This window comes from Lagopus leucura, unplaced genomic scaffold, assembly GCF_019238085.1.
Source record: "Lagopus leucura isolate 7727_CA_CO unplaced genomic scaffold, USGS_WTPT01 Super-Scaffold_100022, whole genome shotgun sequence".
In the NCBI taxonomy this organism is placed as follows: domain Eukaryota; kingdom Metazoa; phylum Chordata; class Aves; order Galliformes; family Phasianidae; genus Lagopus; species Lagopus leucura.
The window spans coordinates 6,319,504-6,346,070 of NW_024962275.1; the positions used below are offsets into that span (position 1 = coordinate 6,319,504).

The following is a 26,567-nucleotide window of genomic DNA, read 5'->3' on the forward strand; positions in this document are numbered from 1 at the left end:
CACTTTAAAGTAAGAGCTGGGTCTTTATAGATTGCTCAGGTTGCGCGGAGTATGGATTACAGATCGTCAGAGAGACATGAAAGCAGAAGACACGTTTCTCTGGCACAGCATTAAAGGGACAATAACCGGGTAATTGTAGCCCGGGGTGCAGCCACCTTCTGCGCCCAGCCCTCGCTCATCTCCACGGCATTGCAGAGCATTGCACGAGGGAGATGATGGAAAAGCTGGGGTGAGGATGTCTCAGGTCAGGACCTAGTTATTTCAAAGGTGGTATGCGCTCAGGAGGTTAAAGGCACCACTTAAATACATGAATAAAATGCTGCCAAATACTTCAAGCAGTAACACACAGGCAGACTGAAGGCTTTTAAAAAGTGATTTTTCATGTCTGTTTTCACCCCGAGAGATGATTGTCAAAGGATCAAAGCAATTCCCATTTTTAAACTCTATCTTTCTCTCCCTTCTCCCTCCCCTCCATTTCTCTCTCTCTTTCCTTCCTCCTCTTCCCTCTCTTTTTCAACAGGACTCCACAGAATGGAGCAAGAATGAGAGGAAAAAGGCAGACAGAAAAGCATGAACTGGAGGCTTGTTGAGTTCCTCTACCTCCTGTTTATATGGGACCATATACTAGTACAGCCCTCCCACCAGGACCCAGCTGCCACCAACCAACATGTCTCCAAGGAGTTTGATTGGCTTATTTCAGACAGGGGGCCTTTCCACCACTCGCGGAGCTACTTATCCTTTGTGGAAAGACATCGTCAAGGATTTACAACCAGATATAAAATATACAGGTATGTTGGTTTCCTACAGCACCTGTGACTTTGAGGAGTTGTTAGGTGGTGGGCACACAGCCAGTTCTCTTGGGATCAAGGCTTGTTGTCAATGGAGGGATGCATCACTGTACCCATTCCACCCAGAAATGCTTCTTAGGTTCCCCACAGTCCTCTGGTGGCAATGCAGGTTGCTTCAGAGACTTGTCTGTATTGCTGTCATGTTGTTTGAGAACTTCAACTCCTGCACTTCATCTGTGGGGCAGATCCATTCACAGGCTCACAAGCTCGTTTCTCAAGTCAGTGTCCCAACCAGCAGACCAAGTTTCTGTACCAAATTCATGCATGTGCACTGCCAACAGCATAAGGTTCATGTGGGCGAGAACACACATAAAGATGCACAGTGCATGTGCCTAAGCTGTGTGCTGCCTACTGCAGCCCTCTGCAGATGGTTCCTGTGCATGGGTTGGACTTGTCCCCAGAACCGTGAGCTTGGTTTGAAAGTCATTCAATTAAAAAACTACAGCAAATAAGCAGAATTTGGATTTCCCTTCGCCTTCTAGGTTTTGAAGCCTTTGTTGTTGCCTGTTTCAAGTGCTTCTTGGCAGCTGTGATATTTAGAAATATACTTATCTTTTTTGCTATTTGAATATGAAAAGCTGGAGTGCTCATGTGAGCCTCCTATTGCAGCAGCAGGCACTTTGGAAGGAAGGGGAATAAGCCAGCAAGTATCATGAGATTTGGGCTAAAACCCAGAGAGACTGCAAAACTCTCATAGACATGTGCACATTTACATAATTATATAGTCCTGTTGTGTTTCAGAAAGACACTTGCAAACATATCGACGCAAACTAGTAGGTGGGAAAGTGTTGGTGAGTAGCCTACTGGTAGCATGCACACAGATGCACACACAGACTGCTGGGGTCAAGAGGAGCAGAAAACCGAGTGCATGCGGTAGCGTCCTCCCGTGGGCAGAAAGCCAAAAGCATCTGTGGAGTAATAGCAACATGCGAGACATCATCTATGTGTGGAGAAGAAAAATGAGTTCTGCCTGTCCCATGGCCTCCAGCGAGTGCAGCATCCCCTCCCCTTGCAGCAGCCCACAGAGCAAGGGCAGGTTAGCATGGTTGGAAAATATTGTCCTGGCTTGTTGTCTTCATTCAAAACAGCCTGGGGGATGTCAGCTCCAAAAAGCAGAAATTATCTTGCCACGCTTCCTTTAAGGACACCTCACAGGTTTTGCTTGCACAGAGGAGCAGGGAATCAGGGAATACATGTTTTTTTCACAGAGGCTTTGCTGGCTATGCGTAACCTCAGCTCCCCCTCTCCCCTGGCTGACAGCTTGCACCCTGATCGAGGCTGCGCACCCCTGCCCCATGCAGTGCCTCTGGAAGTGGCTTTGCCCTTTGCTAAAGAGCTTTTCAGCCCTCAGTGCCATGCAGCAGTCTGCAGGAGCTGTAGCAGGAGGGAAATGCTTGCAATGTCTGTGTTCAGACGCATCCAGGAACTGTCAGTGTAGGTCAGGGCAGAGATCCATCAAGCCTAGGATCCTGTCTCTGAGAATCACGGAGAAACGGGGCTGGAAGGACCTTGAGAGGTCATTTAATCCATGCCTCTCCCCCAAGGCAGACTCAGCCATACCTGTGTTGCATCTGACAAAGGTTTTTGGCAATCTCTCATGAAAGGTTTCCTGTGAAGGAGAATTCACACCCCGAGCAGGCAGCCTGTGCCGCCACTTTGTTGTCTCCGTCTTCATAAAGGAGAGAAAATTTTGCTCAAATTTAATGTGAAACCTGTGATTTCTGGCTAGTGAGGAGAAAATTCCCCTTTCGTTTGTAGGAGACTGCAAAAGGCTTGAAGGTCTATTTCAGTTCAGGGTGAACTTCATACATGGCAAGTGGAATAGGGACTGCATTTCTCCATTTCTGCTTGGATACTGCCAAAGTACTTATCAGAGAAACTTTTGCACAGGGAGGACATGATGTTGTACCTCTTCAAAAGAGGGAGAAAATCTGGAGATGCATTTCTTGGCCATATATAATGACTGGGAGGTGTGTGCTTTGCTAGCATGATCTGGGAGTGGCTTTTGGACCCACTGCAGGAATGGGAGTCTTTGCTGCCTCCAGCCAAGCAGTGGAGGCATTAGGTAGAGCTTTAGAGGGCTGTTTGTTTTTCATATCTAGCTCTGCTTGCAGGACTGATCACTTGGAAAGGTGGCCCGTGCATTTTTAAAGCAGTATCAGAATCAGGCTAGCTCTGGTGAATGAGTGGAGCTACTTGCAGTGATTCACAGCTGGACTCTGAGCACACACGCTCCAGAACATGTCATCATACTGAGAGCCACAGGGGAAAAATCTCATTTTGCAGGCTCCTTAAATTGACTTCAGGAATCTGTGAAGCTGTTGGGATTTTGTCAACTGTTTAATTCCAACATAGAGGCCTTTTTGCTCCCAAATGATGTCTCTCAATTGCTCTTTGCACTAGACTAGCCCAAGGGAGGCACATCTTCTGTGTTAAGCGTAGCACTCCTTTCTCTAGGATAGCAGCTGATTTGGAGCACAGGAATTTTCCTACATTGTCTTCTCTTTCAGTGCTCCTTTTCTCCCAGACTTTTTGTTTGTTTCTTTGGCTGTTTTTTTCCTCAATCCAACAGCTCCATCTGGCAATTGTTGTTCAGTGAGGGTTCACCTGACCCCCGATCTTCTCCAACGGTCATCAGCAGCAGATCTTAAACCAGTCGTGGTGGCCAAGGTTTTGGAGTAGATGTGAAATCAGACAAGAGGACCTTGCCTATCACTAATTGAAACACTGTCACTTGTTTAATGGTGATTTCCCCAGTGTCTTGCTGTGCAGGAGCATGGCCACAGTGTATTAGAACTGTGTCATTTACACTGAAAACCCAGAGAGAGGAAGCCACTGTCGATGCTGCACAGCAGTGTAAGGCAATGGGCAGCATTTTCCGACTTCTACAGGTGCAACATCAGACTAAAAACTGCAGCACTCCTCCTTCCATAGCGGGTGATGTCCACGTGTCTGTCAACAGTGAGGAAGAGCCCGTTTGGGTTAGCAAGGCTAACACTGCATGAGCAGAATTGCTGTGCAACAGTTTATTTTTTCATTTTTTCATAGATCTGGATCCAGATCTACCATCTAGCCCCAAAGCAGCTCCCTGTTACAGTCTCCAATGACTCATTCTCTCCTGTGTTTTGCATTTTGGCAGATTTTAGGACTCCTTTTAGCAGAAGTTGGACCACTGATTTTACTGGTGCACTCAGTCAAGGTTTGCACCTTGCATGATTTATCAAGAGGAAGACAAGTATAGGAGGGAGGTGTTTTATATTGAATTATGGACAGTAGGGGTAGATACAATTGCATTAAGGAGGCACATTAATCAGCATCGATTCACACTAATAAGGCTGGTTTAGGGGGGCCTCTGGCAGGAAAATGCTGCTTTGATCATTATCTGTGCACTCTGATGCTAATGCAGATAGGGTGGCAGATGCTCAGAGTGGTTTGTGGGATGTCTGAATATTCATTATCACCATCCTTGTTGTTGTTCCTAGTCATGAGAGCCTTGGGTGCTAGATACTACACAAGGGCTGGAAAGTAGATGAAGCTCAGCTTGGCTTGAATTTGTGGCTAGGGCACTGCTTGGATCAGAAAGCACTCCTGTTACCACAGGAAAGGGGCAAGATGAGCTTTGCTGTAAGCAAGAGATTGGACTGGAGACCCCAAGGGTCCCATCTCAGTGATGTCTCTGTGATTTCCCCGATTCTCTAATTCAGAGTGGGCACTAAACTGGGTGCTCATAAAGGGATTTGCAGTACTGAGTGCAGCTCTGGCCATGCTAGAGATTTTTATTTAGTCCTAGAAAACCCACACATCTGAGCAGCTACATGCTCTCTAATTCCCTTGACAAAGAGGAAGAGAATTACCATGAAGTGAGGATCTTTACTGTGCACATAGCACAGGCTACAATTGACTTAGAAATGCAGATGCTTTTCTGCGGTTGAGCCTGGTTCTCTGTGAAATGAATAAATGAATCTGTTGACTTCCAGGAAAAGACACTCATTTTTGTTGCTGAGGAATCTGCTGTAGCACGGCCAGCACTGCCACTGCCCCCAGCCCCACACAGCAGCACAGGGATGGGCTGCTGCACATCCTGCTCGTTTGGCTGGATGTGTGTGGCCTGTCCTTATTCCTAGGTGACGGGAGAATCCTATGTTCAGGCTGACTAGGTGCATATGAGTTTTTAATGACTGCTTTCAGTAGTTCCTAGCACAGGAATTTTGGCTTCCCTGGCCAGACCTTCTGGGCAAGTTGCATGCAAAGCTATGATTTCCACAGCTGAGGGACTGATCTGGCAGAAAACTAAGCCTTCAGGAAAACTAACAAACAAACAAAGTTCGTTTTCAGCCAGATCACTTTTCCAGTCTCATTCATTGTGTTCCCAGGGGCTATTAAAGGGATGGGGCTACGGGGACAGAGGCAGAAAGGGACTGGTGAAACTGCTGTTTTCAGCAACAGCATGGATTAGAGTTGTGCTGAAGTAGTTGTGAAATGGCATCCTAAGTGTGGGCAGAGAAGCCCTATTACAGCTGCCTGCACCATTGTTTCAGTCCATTTTGTTTCAGTCCATTTTTTTTCTTCCATCTCTCCACTCCTCATTGACTCCGTGTGCTGTTTCTCTATTGGATTGAATTTAATCTGCTGGTCACTAGAGATGTACAAATAATTGATTTTGTGGTTCACTGGTTGTATAGAAGAAAAATAACATTAAAAATGGGCTGATCTGAAACCGATGTTTGTTCAGATTTCCAGTAAAATGAAAAAATCAAAACATTTCATTTTAGGCTCAGTGGTATGTTTAAGCTTTGCTGTTTGCTTTATTTATCTTTTAATCCAGTGAAAAACAGTATTTCTTTTTTCCCATTTCTTAAAGCATAACAGCTCACCTCCCAGCACAAAGCCAACTACTGCCACTTAAGAAATGTCAAAAGGGAAACACCTTGATTCAGAGTGCGTTTTGTTGAGCTCTTTGCTTGTCAGGGTTCTTATTTAAATTGTGTTGAATTTGCAAGTGGTCCTTCAGTCCTTGAAACTAACAATGAGGAAAAAGAAACCAAGACAGTCTGGCTATATTTATTGTTCTCTGTGAGACCTTGAGTCCAACAATTTCCCAGGGTCCAGCATTGCCTTCCCTTGCATTCAGCTTTTGGCATCCTAAAGTAAAGAAACACACACACATACCTACATACATATATATATGTGTATATATATATATGCATTTTTCCCCCAGGCACAGCTCGCCAAGGGAGGCACAGCCAACGCACAGCTGTAGAATGACAGCTTTGCTATGGGAAGGCTCACATTTGCTCAAAACTCAGCTGGATGCTGAGACCCAAGTGCTATGGACTGAGACGAAGCATCCAACACAGTTGCAGTCACAGTTCCTCTCTCCCACACATAACCTGGCAAGCTTTCAGTCCCGTTCCAGTTGTCTGGATGCCTGCAGCATCACAAAAAGCACCGTGAAGGTTCTTCTCAAACAGCATTAAGGTGATGCTCTGTGCTGGTACAAATTGATAGGCACCGTTAGGCTTTTTAATCTTTGCTTTGGCTTTTTTAGTCATGCTGAAGTTCTGCTGACAAGGTTTTCCTATTAGTTTTTTATGCTATCTGTTTAAAGGGGACATCAACTTTTATGTTTTCCAGTCAGAGGCAAGGTGTTTTTTTTTTAGGAGAAGCAGTGCAGCAATTGAAGGACAGAGGGAGCTGAGATGAAAGGAGGCTCTTGCCTCTGTGTGGAATGAGCAATGGGAATCTGTACGGTGCTGCATGGCAAAAAATACAAAATCTCCATAATTTACATTATGCATGTAAACGAGTGATGTACATTGGTTTGTAATCAGCGAATGCCTTGTAAATAAATGTGTGTAAACCAAAAAATTTAAATCTATTTCCATAGTGCATGTAAACAATGAAGCCTTCCAGTGTTCTCTTCAGTGTAAATGTTAATCTGAAAATGACATTACTACAAGTTGATGCAACTTCACAAGAGAGCCACGATTTACATTCCTGTCTCACCGGCTCTAACGCAGCAGCTTGGCAGATGTGAGCCCTTCAGAGCTGGGGGTAAACCTGCCCATCCCATCTCACAGCATCTCCTTTTAACCACAGCCTTCATCCTTCATGCCATTCAGGGACACGCGTTGTCGCTGGCGTTCCCTGCATAATGTGCCTCCTTGCAGTACTGAAAGCTTTTCATAGATTTGCATAAGAAGGAGAGAGGCAGGAGGAGGGTGGCAGGGGATGGCTTGGGCTGAGCTGTGTGGTGCTGAGCCCTGGAAGCAGGGCTGCAGGAGCAGCTGTGCTGGCTGCGGGCAGATTCAGATGGCGAGGGCTCGCAAGCATCCTTGGCAGCTGTAGGAGTCAACAGAAGGATGCATCTTTTTTGCACCTTTGATATTCTTCAGAACACAGGGCAAATGGAAGGATAAATTGCACCAACCTTTGGTATGATCAGAGCTGCTAAGATCTGGGCAGAGAACATCCCAGCAAGCTTTGTGGAAGGGTAGACCCTCATCTCAGCTTGACAGCTCACAGCTGTGGGAAATGGTGTAGGAGCACTGTTAGTTGATGAGTCTGCGTCCTGATAGGGTGCTGGTAGTGAGGACGGAGGAGTTCTGCAGGAAAGCATGCACAGGAGCTGCACAACAAGCAGGGCACAGCACTAACTGGCTGCCCTGCTTGCTGACTGCAGGAAACTCTTCATTGAATCAGCTGAGTTTTATCATAGTTCTACAGAGTGGCAAACACAAGCACCAAAACTTCCCTTAGGAACCCAGAGTCAAACACTGTAGCCATCCTCCCAACCAACCACAGAGTCAGCATGGACAAACAGTTTGAGTCATTGAGGCTTCCAAATAGATCTGTGCCCTGCTGGGCTGGCAGGGTGCGTCCTGCCCCTTGGGGACCTTGTGCAGGGTTCTCCCTTCTGCTTGGAGGTGATGGCAGGAGGGCTCCCCCCAGATGGCCCCCAAGGCTGCTCCAGCTTGCTGCCTCAGCACTCACTCTACATGCTCATCTCACAGATGACAGTCCAGTGGCTTGGGAACACATTTTGAAGGCTAACAAGCCAAGGAGAAACCTTTGCTCCTTTTCTTTTTTTCTTTTTTTCTTCTTCTTCTTTTTCTTCTTCTTTTTTTTTTTTTTCTTTCTTTTTTTGATCAGATTATTAATTCTGCTTTTACATCAGGCAGATGCTTATTTCAGCGGAGGAGATGTTACATTAAAAAAATAGCAAAAAGAAAAAATCCTGTTAGATGCATGGGATAATTTTGTTCTGGCACCAGTAGCACTGGGAGATGGCATGACTGTACCTATTATAGGGGTTTTTCTATTTCTGGATCCCTCTAATGTTTCCCATGGGTTCCACAAAGTATGGTTTCTTTTCCCTTTTTCCTTTCTTTTTTGCTGATTGCCACCCACCAGCCTCTGTAAATGGAACAAGACATGTCCCACTGGGGCAGGCAGAGCCACGCAGGCTGGCTTCCTGTGTTAAACAACTAAATGCAGCTACAGAACCCAAGGACACCTCCAAAAACAAATCCAAGAATCAGCTTTGCCTGGTGCAGGGACAAAGGAGGGCTCAGGCCAGCCATTTGTGCAAGGCCCTCCTCTCCCAGCAGCATCCAACCAAGTCCATGATGTGGCTGCTCTGAGTGCAGCCTGATCTGGCCCAGAGAGCCCAGGGCAGGTGACCCCTACTCCTCTCCTGGGTAGTGGGGTGGAGGCAGGGTTTAGATTCATAGGGAATGGGGTTTAGGTGATGCCTTCCTGCCCCATGCCCACTGTGTGCCGTAGAGATGCGGTGAGCCAATGCTAAGCCTGGCAGCTCCACATCTTGGACAGCCAGGCTGCATTTCACACCCATGGTGCTCTCCAAGTTCCACCCTGACAATCCTGTATTCTGCACAAGGAAAGCCTCCCACCTGCCCTGAGAGGTCAGCCCTCAGCTCTGGCTCCAGAAGGATCCAAGCTGAGGGCAGCAAAGGGATGGGATTCTCCCAAGTATCTGCTGTGCATCTAAATCACAGCCCTGCTGACTGCACAGAGCACTAACAGCCTGCCTGGGGCCCTGCTCCCGCAGTCATGTGACGACATCAGAATTTAAGCTTTAATTAAGAAATGAGCGTGGGGAGGGAGGGAAGAGTCTCTAGCCCTTACGACTGCAAAGGAAAGCTTGGAAACATGACCCAAGTGCGAGCAACATCTGCTTCAATGTGCAGCCGGCTCTCAGCAGAGGGAGAGCAGCTGGGAGGGAAAATTATTACATCTGATTCCCATCCAGGTCAGCCTGCTTGTGCTTCTGCTGGCCATGAAAGCATTTGCTTCCAGAAATGAGGGTTCCTACAAAAGCTGGTTGATGGCAGAATTGCACCAGGCTGCTGGCTGCCCTGTGCTTCTGCTGGCTCTGTTGGGTGAAGGAGAAGAGCACACCTGCTGTCCCCAAAGTCCAGAAGCTCTGATGTGCTTGGTACTGCAACAGTCTGTTGTTTCCATGGATAAGTTACACAAAAAGCAGCAGAAGAGCTACTCAACTGTAGCTCATAGTTTGGGCCTCTCTGACTTACTGATAGATCTGGCTAGCTTCCTGACACTGACCCCTGTGCTGATATAACTAGAGATCTTGTAATTTCTGCCATAAAAATGCTCCTTTAGAAACTGCCAGCAAGGGATGCATGGACTAGTAGCCTCTGGCAGGTTGCTCGGAGCACAAGGATGAGTCTGAGCACTGATTTCAATAGCAGAGCACTGTGGGGCACTCAGAGGATTCAGCATAAGTGAGAACACAGGCACATATCCACAGATAGACCCTGCCACCCCACAGCTAGCCAAGGTGGAAGAAGGACAGGGTAAATCCCAGCACTATATGTCACTGTATCCCAGAAGTTGTTTCCACTGTGCACGTGCCCCTGCCCAACCTTGCTCTCCTTTCTTCTACACTGATTCTATTCCTTTCAGCAAAGGAAAACCCGCCTATGGCATATGCAGCAGTAAATATTTCAGTGTTAGCTTCCAGCTCTTGAGCAAAAAAACAGCAAGAACATTACTTTTTACTCCCTTCCAAACGTCTGGGGCTCTCCCCAGGGAGTGCAGCTGCGCAGCCTGGCTAACACTAATAAGAGAGCTTGGTACACAGGGCAAACTGTGTGCTGCATGACTAAGAGAATAAGAAGACAAGAAGATAATAAGGCAAGAAGGCTGCTACCTTCATCTCTAGTTAAAGATCAGTCCATATGAGACGAGGTTTTTCTCCTTGCACTTGACATCCCTTCCTGTTTTTCTCACCCTGCAAAAATCTCCGACTTTCCCTCTCCTGCCCAAAAAGACTCCCGACTGTTTCAGGGAAGAATTGGGTATTTGAAATCTGTGCCGTACTCCAGCAGCCGAGTGTTGCTGCATCACATGGTGAAGCTGTATCTGAAGACTATTTAGTGTCTCTTCAAATCCCACACTTTCAGAGTCCTGTGATTATGTAAGAGTCTCAACTCAATTTTTAAAGTAAGTTTACAGCCCTCATAATTGCAGAGGGAAACTTGATAATATGACTCCTACATACTCAGAAAGCAGAAGGCAAAAAAAAAGAAAGAAAGAAAAAGCAAACCTGAAGTTTATCAGATTTTAAAAGTCTCATGAATTTTAAAACCAATCCCTTAATTCTTTTTTGGAGGCTGACTCATGATTTTCAAACAGTTAGCAATATGGCTGTAGGGATTGTAAGGCTGGTTTGTTATCTTGTTAGCTAACTTACATAAAATATCTGAACCCGTGGAGACTCCAAGATTGAGTATTGCACTTGAGGACACAGCCGGAGAGAACAGTGCCTTGTCTTCTGTATGGATGCTGGGGACCTGCTCTTAATCCAGCTCTCTAGTCGCTACGGCAGCATAAATATTTCCCAGAATGATATTAGTGCTAATCGTATGAATGAGAATAGCCATAATATTGATCTTCATAATACTTAGGTTATTAAATTTGAGTTTGAAGGTAGTTTTGTGGGGCGATTCATAATTGTAAATCTTGTCAGGCTGCGTTAGCAGGGAAAACAAGTCATGGAGCAAAGCATTGCAAACACAAAGAGAAATACATTCTGGAGCCTTCTGTCCTACTACAGGATGGCACGCTGAACAGACACATGTGGATGCTAGCAATGCTAATTGTGTGATAATCTCAGATGAGCTTAATTAAAAGGGTGTTGCAACAACCTGCTCTAATGTTTCCTTCAAGCACATGCATCACCCTGGGGCACTTTATTCCTGGAATATTTGCACACACATGCATCAAGACAGGGCTACTCCTGTGATGAGATGAAGGGGGACTGCCACTGTCACCACTGAGCAGCGGGCTCACATTTCCCAGCTGTGTTTACCCAGACTGAGCACATTCAGTTTCTGGGTCATGCCCACTGGAGAGGTAGGGAGGGAGCAAACACACCGTGCTTGTAGATGTGCCCAGAGCCTCACAGATGGGAGCTGTAGTGTTTGAGGTACACTCGGATGTTGGGGTGATGAGCATCTTGTGTGGCTGTGGTGGATTAAAGGAAATCTGAAGATATTCTTCTGTGAAATGGCTCAGTAGTAGGGGACAGAATAAGTCCTACTAGCCCTTCTAGCATACAACAAAGGAGGAATAAAGAGCGTGGAAGAGGCTGAATGCTACTATATATAATAAGCTTACAAGATAATTGCCAACTGTATTTGGACTGATTTTTCTTCTGCAGAAGAGGCATAAAAGCAAGTGTATTGTTTTCACTCCTGGGGACTGAGATATTTTCACCATGCCTTTAGAAAAAACATAGTGCTTCATCTCCCCACTTAAGCATATCAGCTCCATTGGTGGCTGTCTCCTGCACGACTGTGGGTCAGCATCAAAGGTAAAGATGCTGTAAGCGCAGCTGCTGCCTGCTGTCTGCTATGGAAGCTGCTCAGCAATCTGTCAAAGTCTTGCAAGTGTTTGTACCACTGGGGTGGGATTATTTCTCACAGTGGCAGGGATTGCATGCTGAAAGTAAAAGAGAGACTGTGCTTCTAGAAGGAGGAGGGAAGGCAAATGGCAGGATGACAAAGCCTTTGTGTTTTAGGTGTAGTAATATTGCCTCGGGGAAGGAAATATTTTCCTCAAAGTGAGGTTTTGTCAACATGTTTTGTTTTGTTGGCACAAAGTGTTTGAGGCTGATGAATTGGCTTCAGTGCATTTGTGAAGTCGCAACCTCTCGGGTCACTAGTGACTACAGCAAAAGAGAGATCTAAGAAATGAGCCATTTTGACAAAATTCTGTCTGGTGAAAACATCACAAGCTGTTCCAGATCCTTCCAGAATGGAGCGATGCCAGATCCTGCAGCCATGAAAGTAGCAGCGAGAAAGTGTAATCTCCTGGATGGCTCCAGCCACAACTGCAGTCAGATCTCTCCTGAACATGAGCGATTTAGGCTTTGTCTGGGGACACAAAGCTGAAGTCCATCCCAATTACAGATGAGTTACCATCAGGTGCCATGGGGACAGTGCAAAGGGACTGAGGAGTAACGGATTAGCCAATGCGCTCAGAAATATTGAGCAACCCACGACTACCTCCTATTGTGCTCGTGCCACAGGAAATCCTTCTTAGCATGGCATATTTTATTCAATTTTTAAAAGCTCTCAATTTTTCATTTAGGAAGAGAAGTTGGAGCAGCATCCAATCTGTAATCAATCAGCCCGCCTCTGCAGAGCGGCTCTGAGGAAGCGCTCTTGCTCTTTGGTCCTTTATCTTCTCTGTGAACTCACAGAAATTATATTTCTGAATGGGATTAAGAGTGAGGGAGAACTACATCCAGGGCAATACTCAGTAAACCTTGCAGACCATCATCTTGGAGTAACCAGCCCTACTGAGTATATACTGAGCCCCCACTGAGCCCCTACTGAGCCCCAAGCACAGCGCTTCTGTCTCCATGCAGAAGAAGCAGATGATGCCTCAGAGAAGTTTGGTCCCCACTTTAAAAAGGCATTTGAGTACCTTTTTTTAATGGTGCTTAACTATCTAAGTGCCACATTCCTTCAGGTTTTAGTGGGCATTATAAAATCAGGAACTTTTGAGCAGGATCGCTACCTTAAATGAGACTGTCCATAGCATAAGACATGGATTTGTTATGCCTGGTAATAAATCACTAGAAATACACAATTATAAAGGGAATAGTAGAAAATACAGGCCATCCAGGGATCTCAAAGCTGTTTGCAGCCCTTACTTAGGGTTGTTTTTAATAGCTGAGGATAAGACTGAGTTTTGTTTGTTTGTTTCAAATGAATAAATTAATCATTAGTAAAATATTATGCAGTTCATCAAATATATTATTCACCAGCTATTTGTCAAAATAACAGCTCACTCATATATTATCAGAGCGAAGCATTTATAATGTGTTTATATCTAGTCAGCAGATGATTTATTCAAGCTTTGGAGGAATGGGTTAGTTATTGACCAGTTTAAATCACGGCTCCCTTGGGAGGTGGAGATGTATTAGGCTGTGAGCTCCTGGCGAACCTGGTTTTTGCTGCATTGCTGTTCAGCTCCTGGCCCCACAAGCAGAGTCCTGTGGCTGGGTTTCCTATAGTTCTGCTTATCTATACCTTTGCCAAGTCTATCTTGGGCAGGAAAAATTCAGCCACTGATTCAAGATCGAACCTTGATCTGAGTTCTCTACACTCCTGTAGGACCAGTGCCTGACCCCAACATGAAAGTCCCCATTCCTTCTTCCACATCTCAACTCTTCAGTGTCTCTTCACCTCCCAGTTGCAGGAAAAGAGTGTTGAGGAATCCCTGTCCCCCACTGCCCCTTCTCATGTGATTTTTGTACTGCTGGGAAGGAACAGAGGAGCCCTTTACCAGGTTCCTCCCAGCTCCTCGCCCGTGCCAGCGAGCTGGCCTCCTTCCAGCAGAGCCTCAGCAGAGCAGAGTTGTGTGACCAACAGTCACTGCCTCCCGCTGGCATTCGTGACCAGCATCCCAGAAGGCAGCTTCTTCTTCCATGCCTTTATTGGTGTCAAACATCGCAGCCTCTCCCTTGGGTTTTATTAGGAAAGCTGGTGCCAAATCACCCAGCTTCCTCCTGCTCGATAAAAAATGTTTATAACCCAGTAAATTCTAACATATCAGCAGCTTGTTATGGAGGGAAAAGGTCACTGGGAGAGAAAGAAACAAAGAGTGCCCTTCCATTGGAAATTCTGTCTGGGTACATGCGAAGGAGTCAGCGCCAGGAAAATATCTTTTGATATGATAAAGTCTCATAATAGAAAATGTTGCAGCAATACAGGCCTCGTTTCTTCAGATAAATATTTAATATAGATCACTAAAGATTAATCGAGTACAGAAAAGAGTCTCTCCTATGGTTGGTGTAAAGAAAACATCTTCTCGTTAATTTATTATGGAGCCTGAAATGAGAAAAATCCTATAGAGAGAAATGCAGGGTACGGTTTCCATAGAGAAGCAGCGCACCGCACCAGAATTTATTTAGTGTGTGGGCAGAGACCTTCCCAGAACCAGCTGCAGCGTGGCGTGCGCATGATAAAAAATCCCAGTGTAGGAAGAAGCCTCGCAGACTCATCGTGCTTTGCTGGGAGTTGTCTGACTCCTGCAGAGCTCGGTGTTCCCAGCAGAGGTGAGGTGGTGGGGCCATGAGCTCTCAAGGCATGCTGCACCCTGGATGGAGACCATCATCCCGGTCTGTGCCATGGCAATGCAACATCCCAGGTGCTCCTCCAGGAGGGGACATGTGGTCCTTTTGTAGAAAAGTGATGCTCAAATCAGTGCAAGGAGAGCAGTTCTCAGCAAGAGTATCTTAGAATGGTAGAATACCCTTGTTGGAAGGGACCCCTGAGGCCTAATGAGCTGTAGGACTAGAGGGAATGGCCTCAAGTTGCTCCAGGGGAGATTCTGGTTGGGCATTAGGAAATACTACTTCTGCGAAAGAGTGGTCAGACACTGGAATGTCTGACCAGGGAGACAGGAAGGGCTGCCCAGGGAAGTAGTGGAGTCACTGACCCTGGAGGTGTTCCAGGAACATTTAGATGTTGTGTTGAGGGACATGGTTTAGTGAGAAATGGTGATAGGTGGACAGTTGGACTGGATGATCTCATAGGTCTTTTCCAACCTTGGTGATCTATGGTTCTATGATTGAGTCCAACTCCTGGCTCCACATAGGACTACCCAATTTTCAAACCGTAAGTCTGACAGCTTTGTCCAGATGCTTCTCAAATTCTGGCGAGCTCATTGGTATGACCAGTTCCCCGGGGAGCTTGCTTTAGCTGGAAGTCCCCATAGCATCTCCTTGCCAGTTTCTCCACAGAATCATGGCCATTTCACACTGTGCTCCTGACTTTTGGGCAACAAAGTAAGAATCTATGTAACTAGTGTGAGCTTTCCATTTCTTGTCAGCTCCACAGTAAATGATATGATGCCATTGCTTTCTACAGCTGCCACAGAAACCATCTCCCCAACCATGCTGCAGCATTAAATAGAATGGTTATGGAAAATAAATCATAAATAGCAGCAGAGAGAGTAAAAAAGCTTGATAAGAAGAGGTTTAACTTGAGTCTTCTAGAACAAAAATGATCCTGTGAGCCCCAGCCTCCCACCTTGTTCTCTGCCAGGCAGAATCCCAGCCCCAATCCTACAGGTCAGTACACACCATCTCTTTGCACAGTGCATCTCCAAGCTGCTGGCTGCTCCCTGAACCTAAGCAATATCCAAAAACCTGAATAATAATCCTCTCTAGCTCTACCACAGGCTGTTGGTCTTGATTCAGGTGTGACTGGATGGCAAGCTCTAGCCTGGGGCTGTGCAAGGGAAAGAATAACAGATTTTTAATGGCAGCAGGGACTCCTGCAGTCACCTAGTGTAAAACTAATCTGCATTTAGAACAGTAATTTGTGGTGCGGGGAGCTAGTCAGAAGTGCAACAGCCCCCAGGACAACCTGGGGCTGGCTGAGGGGCTCCTGTTTGCATCTCCACAAACCCTGGGCCTGGCCGTCAGCTCAGCCATGCCACCTCAGTGCCCTCCTGCTGCAGTGACTCACACGTACCATCTAAGTAACACCAACGTGATTTCATAATAAGTTTTCTATGCAGCTGGGATAAAATGCCAAACAGAATCAGAAAACAATCAGTCAGAGAAACTCGGTGCTGCTGATGAGCGAGTGGCCTGCAACGGTTCAGTGCTCAGGAAGATTGAGGCTCTACATCCAGCCCTCCTCTGGCCTCCCTGGCATGGGGACAGTGGGGCAGGGTGGTGGGAAAGTGTGGGGAGTGGGTGCCCAGAGCAGCTCCCACTGGGAGCCAATGGGTGCATCCATCCCAGAACAGGGGCTGGATGGAGGCACCTCATTGTGGAGACTGCCGATTTTAGCTGGGAAGCAGCAAGCAGAGTAGCAAGCAGCTGGGGCTTGGTAGGTAATCATGAATGTTGATGGGATGGCAACAGAGGCTGAATCTTCCCACCAGTGTTCCATTTTGTTGCTGTGTGACGGATGGCAGCAGAGGGGTTGTGTGACAGAATGGTCTCTGACATGGAAGTATGGATGGAGCAAAGGGGTGCCACTCAATTCCTCCGTGCAAAAAAATGGCACCCATTGACATTCATTGATATTTGCTGAACACTGATGGAGACCAAACAGTAGATACCAGCACAGAGAGGCTGTGGGTGATGCGTTCATAGAGGTGCACAGTGGTCACCTCCACTAGTGCAGATTTTGATAAGTATGGCATGCAGGCTCTTGTTTATCAATGGCGAAAATGCACAGCTAATGGTGGTGACTATGTAGAAAGACAGCATTTTGTAGCAGAGACTTTGCTCTATCAGATCATGTTAGCTCTTTGTAGCTGTTGTGTTTTTTATGGGAATAAATAGGAGGCATTACTTTCAGAGTGACCAAGTGTAGAGCCATTCTCCCTTGTCCTATCGCTCTTTGCCCATGTAAAAAGTCAATCCTGTTTAAAAGCTCCTTTAAGTACTGGAAGGCCACAATGAGGTTTCCCTCCCTTCTCTTCTCCAGGCTGAATACCCCCAGCCCTCAGCTCTCTCCACAGCAGAGGTGCTGCAGCTCCTGAGCATCCTCGTGGCCCTCCTCTGTGCCCTCTGCAACAGCTCTACGTCTACCTTGTGCTGGGGGACCCAGACCTGGCTCAGCACTCCAGGTGGGGCCTCACAAGGGCAGCACAGAAAGGGACAATCCCCTCCCTGCCCACTGCCACCTCTCTGTTGATGCAAAGCAGGATACTGTTTGTCTTCTGTGCTTCAAGCACACATTGCTGGCTCATGTGCAGCTTTTTGTCTCCTCTTTTTTAGGACCCCAAAGGCCTTCTCCTCAGGACTGCTCTCAAAGAGTTCTTTACCCAGTCTGTACAGATATCTGGGATTGATATCCTTCTGAGAGCAGGAGACTAGGGTCCCAGTTCCCTTCTAGATCTCACAGATTTTATTTTTTCCAATCTTTATAAGACTTGGGAGGGGATTCATATTAGTTTTTTCCTCCCTCTTCTTTGAGCACTTCCAGGATTGAGTCACGTAATTGTATAACTCACAGCTCCCATTTAAAAATTAAGAATAGGCTGTCTTTTAGGATTGCAAAGAAAAGCCAGAAAAGATGAGTCTTTAAATCTCAAAACACAGCAGGCAAATAAAAAGCATTGCAGAGATTGCTGTTTTGTTCAGTAGGTAAATATATACATATGCATATGCCTCAGAATCCTGGGGTCCGCTTCATTATTTGTGAGCAGAGGCTCAGAGGTGCAATAGCACATAAACCCTTATTCAGCCATAGCTATGGCTTTAGCTGACATGCAGGCTGCAAGCTGATGCTTTTACTTTTTTTAGCCATGAGGGGAGGTCTTTTCAGCTTCTGATCACCCCCAGACTGGGTTTCCAGTGCCTTGCCTTGGAGACATCCTGACTTCAACTCAACCAAAAAAAGCTTACCATGAAAGAGTGGTGCGGGTGAGAGGGGAAGAGCTGACCTCGCAGAAGCTCCCACCCAGCCTCAGCAAAGGATTCCTGAGCCATGACAAAGGCACAAAGCAAAGACCTGCCAAGCCAAAATGAAAATCTGAGGCATAAGAGCCCTTACTGAAGAACAACCCCTTCACTCTCAATTTCACTCCCTAGTAACCTTGAAAAACTAAAACAACTCCCCACACAGCGGACTTCTCTTTCCTCCTTACGTACACTGAATGCTGAGTCTGCCTTAAAAAAGGCAGAGCCGTATTCAGGGCCTTTCCCAAGCCCCAGATTCTGATGCAGCAGAGCAGAGCCCTGCTGGACCTTGAGATTGCTTTTGCATTTCGGGCTGGATGCTTCCTGCACTGAGGTCCAGGAGTTTTTCTCTTAGGTTCCCCAGGACCTGAATGTGAAATGTGGACTTTAGCATGCATGTGTATGTTGCTCTGCAGCAGAATTAAGTGATTCCTGCAGGCAGGCACACAAGCAGCTCTGCACGCATTGCAGGGCAGTTAGCAATTTGGATTACTGCCCTTACGCTGAACTCTCTCCCATCCCTGTAGTTTTTCTACCTACAGAGTTGGTAGAACAAACCCTCCCAGCTATTTTGGATGTACCAAAGGTTCAGTTGGCTGAGGAAACAGTCTGGGGCTCCTTTTTTACACTAAACCAGCCTCCTGGATCATATGGTTCTGGTATAGTCATAAAGAGGCAGGAATTCAGACAGCATGAAGCAACGTGGGTGAGCTGGAGGCCATGCAGGTCTGCAGCCTCCTCTCTCAGACCAACCTGCATGCTCTTCTTTACTGACTGGGAGACAACAGAGTTGGCAATCAGCATCACTTTCCCAAAGGAAGTGGTTTGCATTTCATTAGATTGATTTTACAGCACTGGAGTCTTATTACCATCTAGAAGATAAATGTCATAGGTGTGCATTTGATCCCTCTCACTTTTACTACAAACAAATCCACCAGCTCCCTGTTGGCTGTAGCACATACTTCTCCACTGCTTGCACATGGCCCCAGTGTCCTCTCCAGGATTTGGGAATCACAAATTTGTTTGACTTGGAAGGAGTCATTAAAGGCCATAGAGTCTCACTTCCTGCAATGCACAGGGACACCCACAGCTCCATCAGTGCTCAGAGCCCCAACAGCCCGAGTTGGGCTGTCTGCAGGGATGGGGCACCACCACCCCTCTGGGCAACCTGTTCCTGTCCCACCTGCAGTGGTGTTTTCTGAAGACATTTGCCTCCTGCCCTTCTGTTCTCCATCACCAATATGAGGCTGGGTATGCAGGTTGCTACTTCAGTTCTTTCTGCTGAAATGCTTTAGTCTGGCCCCAGACCTGGGTTAATTTTGTTCATGGCTGTGCTTCATGGTGCATCTCTTCCTTGGAAGAGTTGCTCGTCTCTTGCTGCCTTGGTTCTGCTGTCTGCATTGACACATTTGTTTAAAAGGGCTTTGAGATCCATACATCAGTCACAGGTAACAGTTAAAGGAAACATGACGAGATTGGGAAATTGCTAAGCACATGCCTGAATAACCAAATTTGTCTGAGCATCACAAACAGATCCCAGAAAACAAAGGTATTTCACTCAACCCTGTTCCCTGGATAGGACATGACAAAAATAAAGCTTCTCCTTTATGAAACGTTGCACGAAAGGCACGGTTGTCTTTTTATTGCAGGCCACTTTGCAGCATGCAAAAAGATTGCCTTTCTTCACGAGTTTGTGAATTTTTATTTTATTGTAGCCTTTTTATTTCCTCCATCAAAACATGTCTGAGATTGAAATGGCATGACTAGAAATGAAAATTAAATACATCAAAACTGATTTTGGTTGAAATGAGATTTTGGAGTGACTGGGGAATGTTCAAGGCTTTCTCACTGCTTGTGTTCAGGTTTCTGGGTGTTTTTTTTATTTTTTTGCTAAAGAGGGATGTAGTCTGAGGAAATGGGTCACCTTTTTCCTAGAGAAAATTTCTTTAATTTTTCTGTAATTCTGAAATGTCACAGGCTTTTAGGGACTTTTTTTTTTAAAGTCTTGAACAAAACACAAATGTCTCTGATTATGGATGGCTTGAATTTTGCTGCAGTCATTCTCTGCAGCCTAATTTCTCAGCCTTTACTGGTAACTTCAGGCCCAGTTACCGTCTGCATTCTGTGAGTCCTGTGAACTCTGTGAGAGGAGGCAGTCTCTGCAAATAGCCACTGTATATATCCTGGCTTTCTGGATGTCACTGTTGAAACTGGAAGCCTTGGCAATGAGTCTGGATGTAAAAGCACAGCTCGGAAAGCAAGCAGATGTTGAGCCATGAAGCTTGGGATGGAGAATTAGTCATGAGTGTCCCGAGGAACTGTGAGCAGGAGCTACCATTTACCCTGAAATCCCAACCAACTTTTACAACATCATAGGAATAAAGTAGCAAAGATTGGTGTGGGAGCAGAAGGTGGTGTTGTTCTATGATGGCAGAACAGATTTTGCTCCCTTCTGTTCTCATTCCCCACATCTTTGTGAGTGCTTTCTGCACAGGGGGTTGCTGAAGGAAGCCAGCTGCTGAGCCCTCCCATCTTCTGTGTTCTGCTAAGGCTGGTGACCAGGTGCTGGGTCTGGGTGTGCTTTTAGGGGCACACGTGACCATTCTCCCCACCCTACAGCATCTCTGCAGGTGACAATTTGCTGTGCACCTACACCCAGCCCAAGCAGAGCCCCCAGAGGAAACCCCAGGAGCACTGTCTTCCACCTGAAGGCCATTCCCCAGGGTAGAGCCCCTTCCCTTCATTTAACCTGGACTAAACCCTCACCCAGCCTGCAGTACGAGGTCCCTGATGCAAACAGATGGTGTTGCCAACAGGCTGGCGTTAGCCATCCAACTCACCCAGCAGCACCCACTGCAGCATCTCCTCCATCAGCTGAGAATGACTCAGGGTTGAGGGGTGGGCGAGGGGACAGCTTTGCCATCGCTGCTCTGGCTAAGTCCTCAGGCACGGTCACAGTGCCCAGATGGCTCTGCTGGGACATGCTGGGGGGCACAGCTGGGTGTAGGAGGGAGGAGGGGTTCTGTGTTTAAACAACACATTTTTTTTTTCTCCTCCTGGCACGGCGAATTTGAAGCTTTGCCAAAAGCGTAGCACCACTGACCGGAGGGGGGTGATGGCTCCATTTTCTAACAACAGTTCAAATTCTGAAACATGGTTTCACGCTGCGTTGGAGAAAATTCTGTGCTTTTTGAGAAAAAGGGCAATCAAGGCTAAATTTCTGGTGCTTGCTTTCCCAGTATTGACAAATGCCGTGCTTCGGTTGCCAGTAGTGCAGTAGTCAGGTACCCGTGCCTGTAACATGAGAAATTAAAGTTCAAGAACACATTTATCACGCTTTTTTTTCATCTGAGTTTACTGTGAATCACGATAAGTAGAGAGCGAAGCTTGGGGCTGTGGTGTTGCAAGCTGAGGTTATCAGCTTTCTGTAGCTAAAATTAGGGGAAAATATCACCAGAAGTCCAAACATCGGTATCTTCAGGAAATGAAGCAAGTGCAATTTAATGAAACAACTTGTTCCAAACTGTGTTCTTGTTGCAGTCTTTGATTCATACCGCTGTGCTCATCAGAATACTGGTGAGCAATGGTGAGTTTTGTGGCGGGGCAGACCTGGCCTGGTGAGAGGATACGTGGGACAGGGAGAGCTCACCAGGGCACGGCACAGAGCAGTCCTTCCCGGGGGGATTTTCTGTCTGCTCTATAAATGAGAATGTCTGCCTTTCTTCCATTTGAAACTTGCTTTAAGAAATAGTGGAGTTAAATGTTTTCAAGTACTATTTAGCCATAGAAGGAGGGTTTCCTGTGGATTTTAAACCTCTGTCCTACTGGAGCCCAAACAAACACTTCAACATGAAGTTATCTCATTATTATTGTTGTTTCTTACCAGGCTGACTAATTTTCATTTTTCTCCCATGTTCAAACTTAGTGAGGTCTCTCACCATCCTATGCTTTACCTTTCTTTCAGCCCTTTATAATATGCTGAGGAAAGGAACATACAGGAAGAAGAAGAGAATTGGAAGAAAGAGAAGCTAATTTTGCATTAATTATCCCAAGTTTCCTCAAGACCATTCAGAACTCCACTGGTGACTCAGATGTTTCCATCTGTTGCTTCACACTGCTGGTCAAAACAGTGTGTTTGTGGCAGCTCCTTGACTTCGCAGCATCTGCTTTCTCTTGATTTCTGGGTCTTAGGACAGAAACATAAACCCAGGAGAACACACTGTGAAAAAAACAAACTCAGAGTCATCGTAGTCTTAACAGCAGAATTCAGTGTGCCTGGTTGGTAGACAAGCTTCTCTAGGCGACCACAGATATTTTAATGGAGAGTAGCTCTGGCTTCATCTCCTGTGATTGTTATCGTAATTCACAGTGAAGGAATGGGTGTCTCTGTATTGTCTGTTTCAGTGCTTGGAGCACAGGACCTGGCAGCCCATTAGAACAGCTTCTTCGGTAGCTTAACAAACCACGTCTGGTTCAGGCAGGCTTTTAGGAAGAGAACAGCAACAGAACAGACCTCTTCCTATTGTTGCTAATGTTTGTTAAGCTGCAGCGGTGCTAACAACGCTGGAAGCTCTCATAGAGATGTCACTCCAGCTTCTAGCAGCCAGTATCAACTGCTATGTAAATTGTAGTGGCTCAAAAGAAGTGCCGTCAGCACAATGCTGAAAACAGCTGAAATGGTGTTAACAGTAATGGGAACTACTTACAAGCAAGTCTCCAGGGTGGAGGAAGCTTAAGTAGGCTGGTGTTGGAAAGGGCATCTCTAATGCCTGAGGTTTGTGCTGCTTGCAATGAATTCTGCACAAAGTGCATTATGGTGAAAGTTGAGTGGAACAAATGTCCCACAGGCAGTTGCACTGTAACCTGATGGGTGTGATGGAAGGGAATTGGACCAGCTGACTCATGTGGAATATGAGAATGGATCAATAGATAACAGACGAGAGTGACTGGTGAGTTTACTCTGTGCTGAAGCAGTTTGGAAGTTGCTATATGCTAGCTGAGAGTGCAGAAATATCTAACTTGGGAGTGACCTCATTCAGTGGATGGGATAGTACTACTGTCCTTGCTTATGCTTGTCTGCCATGGTAGCTGTTTGGATATTGAAACTGGAATCACGGCCACATCTTGGATATGCTGAAATTTAATACTGAGCCAACTTAATGAGCAAAATGAATGACCCGTCTTTAAACTCATACTCACCTATGCTGAATCACTCTGCTTTGAGTCTCTAGTAATACATTTATTCCTGTTTCACCTTCTTTTAAATAAATCGATCTTTCCAGCACCCAACAATTACTTGCTGTCTCCTGAGAGATCCAGGTATAGTCACATCCTGACAGGGAACACAAGGCTCAGAGTCATGTTTGTCTGATTGGATTTTAATTCACTGCTGGAACAATCTGTTTACCCAGATACTTTCAAGGTCACACGAAATCCACCTAACTTTGAAGTAATTTTCTTTCTTATTGTTTCTTGCAAACTTCATGTCATTCTGGACTTATTATTCATCTCTCTCTCCTTCTAACAAAAAAGAAAAGAAAAGAAAAGAAAAGCAATATTTTCAGCCCCTGAAGAATTTTATTTTTTTTTTTAATTTTAGAAAAATAACAGAGAGACAAAAGACAAAACTCTGTTTGGAGCAGGCTGAAGTGATTGCCTAGAACAGAGGGAGATACTGAGGTCTCAGACACCTCAGCCCAGATCATATGGCCAAAGTATAGACCAAGGAAAAACAGCAGAAGGTTCTTGCACTGTCCTGAGGAACATGAAGGTGTCAGTCATTCAAAGCACTCTATTTCTTCTAGATGGGTATCTGGAGTCAGCCCGGCACTGATGGACTTTGCCTTGGGTTCAGTCCTGTGCAGTTGTACACTCCTAAAGAAATAAAACTGGCATGGACAGCACGGCATTAATCAATAGATCAATATCAAATTTCTTTATCTTATTCACCTGCTGGCTGTCATATGGCAGCCTGTCTGCTGGCCTGGTTATTATGCACAATGTTATGCACAAGATTTTCAGCTTAAATTATTCCTTTTTCATACTTCCTTAGATTTTTTTTTCCCCTCTTTCTTTTATGGCAAGTCTTCATCCTCTGTCTAATTTGGAACTGGTTTGAATCTATGGACTAGAGTTTTCTTAAACAGATTAGGGGGGATGAGTGCCAAGCCCTCACAGGAAACTAATTCTTGTAGGGCCTTTGAAAAGCTCAGCTTTGAAGGATGACTTCTTCATGCTGGCCTAGATAGAGAAGGGGCCAGACTGCAGAGGGAACTGCTGAAGGAATATTGCAATGCTCAGCCTGGGGCTGTCTGGCGTTTTGAGGGCATAGACTGGAAATAAAACATCACCATGCCCACCATGACCACAGATAGCCAGCACAGGCTTGCATTAAGCCAGATCTGGTGGTAAAAGATAAGCATTACAGTGCTGCAGTCCTGCTCTGCCCTGCCTCCATGGCATTGTTTGCAGTCGGGCTCACAGCAGCCTGGACGAGCAATCGCCCTGGGGACTGGAGATAACTGGTACTTTGTGCAGCCCCTGGCTGGGACAATTAGATTGAGAAAAGGAAAAACAAACAGAGCAAACAAACAGAAATCCCAGCTCTGTTGTAGGAGCATCCAGGAGGATTTTTAGAGGACACTGGGCTCAGTTCCTGATGCTATCAAAAAGCTTCTGTTTTACCTGGACAAAGTCTGAATACTGCCTGTGTTCTGGCTGCAAACAGCTAATAACACTTCTCTGCAACATAGGGTTGCCCCAAAACGTCAGCCTGAATGATTGTGAGGTACTTGGGTGATAGCAAGGGGTAAACATGAGCCTAGGGAGATGTGCATACACCAAAACCCAGGAGGACAAGAAGGCTCTGGGAGCTCTCTATCTCTTACCTGGCATCCTACTGACATCAATGTATGTGTAGCAGGGCAGGTGGAGGGCATTAAGCAATGTTTACTACTTGCTATTACTGAAGAGAGTGCTGCCTCATTTGGAAAGGCTCTGTCTGCTCACCAGAGAGGTGAGAGGTAATGGTTTTAAGTTATGCCAGCAAAGGTTCAGGTTGGAAATTAGGAAAAATATCATCAAAGAAAAGGCTTGAGGTATTGGAACAGGATGCCCAGGAAGTGGTGGTGTTCAAGAAGTGGGTAGATTGCACACAAAATAACTATTTTATTAGTGGGTATGGAGAGAATGGGCTGGTGGTTGAGCTTGATAAGTCTTTCCAACCTTCATGATTATATGATTCTGTGATTCTATGACCATTGGAGCTTTTGAGCTATGTTCTACAACACAGATAAAGAACCACTGAGCAGGAGGGAGATGGTGCCCTTTCTCTGCCCAATTCCCACTGACATATGCAGCATCACAGGAACAGAAGGCATTGGGATGATATTGTGATAGTTACGGACTTTGTTCAGTTTCCTCTATTCTGTTTTTTTTTTTTTTTTTTTTTTTTTGAACAGACTCTGTCTCGTTCATTGTTTAATGCATTTAATTTCTTTTTGGTTTCAAGCAACGATCCCTGAGGTCTGTACTGAACTTATTTCTTCACTTACGTCCTTTGGTTGCCTTGGCTGTTTGAAGACGGGGAATTTAATTTGCTCCGACGGCCTCTCTTTTCAGCCTTCTCTCCCTGTTCCTGCCCTTGGATTCTACTATCCTCTCTGCTGCTGCAGTGGGGGTCTGGGTGTTGTTCCCATTCTAGGCTTTTGACTTGTCTCTTCAGCATTTTCCCCCCTTTTTTGTGTGTGTTTCCCTGGAGGGGTCATAGTGCTAATGAGCGCCAGGGCCTCTCCAGTGACTCTGTCTGTCTGACATGCATGGCCTTGATGGCTAGCTCATTAACACAGACTGTAGGAAGGGGGGGAGGGGGGGGAGGAAAGTATTTTCCCAGATACAGCCATATACAAATCAAATGCATCCCCTTACTTGACAAAGGGGAAGGGCTGAAATATGCACATCTTCCTCCCTGAGGCTACTGCATGTACTTCATCCCTTGCTTTCCTCTCCCCTCCTTTAGGTACTAGCAGTGAGACACTACCCCTTCCAGCCATTAAGAGTAGACTCTTCAGTGCTTTCACCAGATATTAAGGGAGCAGACTGCTCTCCACTGACCTGGTAGGCATTTTCCTGCGTACTCTCCCCATTAGCAAGGGCTGTCTACACTGGCGAGACGTTAGAACATAAACAAGTGCCTCTCCTCCACTACTCAGACGTTAGCTCATAGTTCCTCCTTATCCCGTCTCTACATCAGGGATACAGATCCTTTCTCCTCCTTGTTAAGAGGTTTATCTCCTTTCTGAAGCCTATAAAAGCTTTCCCACTGGCAGAAGTTCAGGTCCTGGCCAGGGATTTCCCCCGAGGGTCACAAGACTGTATTAATCCCAACCATCATCAGGAGGTACCATCACAATACTGGCCAACTCTTTGCAACTTCTTCACTTGGAAAGCTAGCAAACAACAGAACGATTTTTCTCTTTCATAAAATGCCTCGAGACCCATGGAACCTCACCTGCGCTTTCCGGGCAGTGGCACTGATGCTGCTGAGAAGCAATGATCAGTGAAATGGCATCTGAGAAGGATTTCTGGAAGGAAGAATTTCAGTGCCTCTCTGCACACAGCATCCATAAAGCTGAGGCCTTGATGAGTCCTCCAAGGATTCAGAGACTCAAGGATTCTGTGATGATAATCAGACGAGAGCTTGTTTGCCTGGCCAGGTAGCATGGATTCTGCTTTGGCCA

The 26,567-nt window shown here is 46.0% G+C and overlaps 1 protein-coding gene and 1 long non-coding RNA gene across 2 annotated transcripts in view; one reads left to right on the plus strand and one right to left on the minus strand.

Moving 5' to 3' along the window:
* The first annotated feature begins 542 nt into the window (after window positions 1-542).
* BRINP1 (BMP/retinoic acid inducible neural specific 1) overlaps window positions 543-26,567 on the plus strand; it is a 52,929-nt gene continuing 26,904 nt past the window's right edge. Inside the window, exon 1 of the mRNA XM_042879046.1 lies at window positions 543-788. Coding sequence (XP_042734980.1) covers window positions 571-788 — 218 coding nt within the window. The 5' untranslated portion in view covers window positions 543-570. The remainder of the gene's footprint in view (window positions 789-26,567) is intronic.
* Window positions 14,548-20,709, minus strand: LOC122184233. Its single transcript, XR_006180509.1, has 3 exons — window positions 20,670-20,709; window positions 17,776-17,881; window positions 14,548-14,580 (listed from the first exon to the last, which is right to left on the minus strand). It is a non-coding gene; the product is annotated as an uncharacterized LOC122184233 (long non-coding RNA).